Source organism: Salvelinus fontinalis, chromosome 20 (assembly GCF_029448725.1).
Source record: "Salvelinus fontinalis isolate EN_2023a chromosome 20, ASM2944872v1, whole genome shotgun sequence".
Taxonomy (NCBI): Eukaryota; Metazoa; Chordata; class Actinopteri; order Salmoniformes; family Salmonidae; genus Salvelinus; species Salvelinus fontinalis.
Window position 1 is genome coordinate 15,276,972 of NC_074684.1, and position 2,561 is coordinate 15,279,532.

General features: G+C 39.6%; 1 protein-coding gene across 1 annotated transcript; it reads left to right on the plus strand.

Annotated features, from left to right (window-relative positions):
- The first annotated feature begins 461 nt into the window (after window positions 1-461).
- Window positions 462-2,262, plus strand: cenpw (centromere protein W). The gene is made up of 3 exons (XM_055872515.1): window positions 462-659; window positions 870-983; window positions 1,989-2,262. Exons 1-3 carry the CDS (start codon window positions 573-575, stop codon window positions 2,013-2,015), a joined length of 228 nt encoding a protein of 75 aa, XP_055728490.1. The 5' UTR covers window positions 462-572; the 3' UTR covers window positions 2,016-2,262.
- The last annotated feature ends 299 nt before the right edge of the window (window positions 2,263-2,561 follow it).

The window sequence follows — 2,561 nt, forward strand, 5'->3', positions numbered from 1 at the left end:
ATTAAGGTGCCACCAACCTCCTGTGCTGACTATAGCTAGGTTTCCATCCAATTGGCGAGAAACGTTCAAATGAATTAAAACAATATATGCATTTTCCCATCAAAAGTCAGTGCGTAAAAACAACAAAACATTATTTATAAAAAGCACTCTATTAATATGTTTTTTGAACATTATCATTTTTTACAAGCACGATAGATGTACTTTTAGTTTATGGTTGACCCAGCTTGTTGACCATTATCGAATCGGCGTTTCTCAGCTAGTTCAAAGCACTTGAATGCATCCAACTGGTATTTATGACTTCATAACTGGTAATTACCACCTTCCTACTTGGCTATGAATGCAGCATTAGATGGCCATCACCTCAACTAAATAAATAATATTTTTTTATTTTCAATTGAGAGAACCAATATGAATATGTGTTATTATAAAGCAAAACATAAAACATTATTTAAAATCCTGACGTCACATTATGCGCCGGTAGTGAGCAACGCGGGAGATTGAAAAACGTAAATAAACAACTGTCACCGTGTTGAGGATAACTAGCTAATGTTGCTAACTACAAGTTTGGCAATATGTTGAAAAAGGTGCCCAAGGCTACATTAAAGTCTCTAATGAAGAAGAAAGCCAACATTCGTATAGGCACAGCCGCAGATGCAATGGTATGTTTGTTGAAAATGCTCTCGTAGCTAGCTAACATGCTAGCTAGGCTAAACGTTACAACACTGCTTGTTTTAAAACGAACAGCTTTCAAGCACAGGTAAACATGCAATACAGCTAGCGTTGTAGTAGCTGTGTAACTTAGCCTAGCTAGTAGGATAGTTCTCTAATTTGCATGTGTTTCAGTGCCTGAATTTGAATGTCCATTTTAGGTTGAGCTGAACGTGCTGCTATTTCTGCATAGCCTCGCAGAAGAGGCGAGGACGAAAGCTTTTGAGGAGAAATCGGCTACTATCAAAGCACACCACGTCAAAGCAGTATCCAAGGTATGGGGATTCCCAGCAACATTGGGGGCAGAACACAGGGTGCATATCAATGGGCTAAAGGGTCTTTCTCTCCTTCATCAGCACTGATCTGAAATAGCCTGGACAGGTGACAGCAAGTTCCCGCTAATGTGATGGGTTTTCAGATCAGTACATAACAATATAGATGAGGCAGGAGACTATTGAATTGTTACCTTTAAAAAAAATCCTTTATAGACAGAGGGGCAAATGTCTGTGGTTGCTGTATAGACATCATAGATTTTATGGTAGTGAGTTAGCCCTACAGGCCCTTCGTCATATACAGTTATTTAAACTGTAATATTCTGTTTTAGGGCATACCTTTGAAGTGGCGTGTGAGATATTTGCCTACCTGTGCCTGTTTAGCAACGTGGACAAATACAAATATCTGTGGACGGTTCTTATAGGATTTTTTTGTTTGCAGTACCAAGGAAAGAATTCAATCCAATTGTTAGATGCTACCACCCCCTCCAAATCCAAACCAAACATGCTGCCCAATTGCGAGGCTTATTAGCTAGACAAACAGGTGTGAAACAGACAGGTGTGCGTGCTAAAAATATAATCATAATAATATGCCATTTAGCCGAAGTGATGTAGTCAAGCATGCATACATGTTATGTGTGGGCAAGCTAAGCAAGACACAACATGGAATCCACGTTTTGCTTTGATTTGGGCGGGGGGGTAGCGTCTAACAATGGAATGCAATTATTTTCTGGGTACTGCTTGGCGACGCAAATAACGATTTCCTCGGAACAATCCAAGGATATACTCTCCGACGTGGGAAAAGTGTCGCCGGACAGGTACACGTCGGCAAATATCTCGCAAGGTGGCTAAATGTTATACAGCTATAGTCGAGTCATGTGGATTAATGAATATCCTACATTGAGATGTTCTATTCCTTTAGTTCATTTGTCAGAGGATTGTCTTATGTTTCCTGACTTTATCATGCTGCTTTCCAAATGTCAATGATGATTACTTGTCTTTCCTTAGAAACTGCTTAAACAAGCACGAGGGTGAAGAGGAGAGACCTTTCTACAAGAACATGATTCAACAACTGATTTTATTAATTGTGAGATTGGCCTGAATTATATATTGAACCTATATTTTTGGTTTTATGTTCAGTTTTAATCTTTTCTTTGGTCTCTAGTTTTTGTCTGTATCCATTTTATCTGTTTTGTCTGTCATGTTGTATTTCCACAATGCACAGAGATTTTTCGAACGCTTTTATATGCTGTCCAATTAAATGTTGTGTTCTGTAGATCTATCTCTGGTGTAGGCCTTGTTGTCCCTGCCATGTTCCATCAAGCTGACTAGAATGTTTTTTTCCTGTTATACTAGCCTAGTTCCCTGTCAGAGAAATGTACTTATTTTGAGAGGAGTGACACAAAATACAGACGCTGGCGCCAAGGCTACCATCATCCAGCTAACTTGACACAACTGTCGGAAGCATTGGGGTCAACATGGGCCAACATCCCTGTGAAACGCTTTCGACACCTTTATATAGTCCTTGCCCCTGAATATCAGGAAGGTGTTCCTAATGTTTGGTATAATCGGTGTAAGATG

Excerpts from the sequence above, each read along its gene's own strand:
- cenpw (XM_055872515.1), top strand. The coding sequence starts at position 573 with ATGTTGAAAAAGGTGCCCAAGGCTACATTAAAGTCTCTAATGAAGAAG. Across the intron at positions 660-869 it reads GCACAGCCGCAGATGCAATG|GTTGAGCTGAACGTGCTGCT; the intron begins GTATGTTTGTTG and ends TGTCCATTTTAG. Across the intron at positions 984-1,988 it reads ACGTCAAAGCAGTATCCAAG|AAACTGCTTAAACAAGCACG; the intron begins GTATGGGGATTC and ends GTCTTTCCTTAG.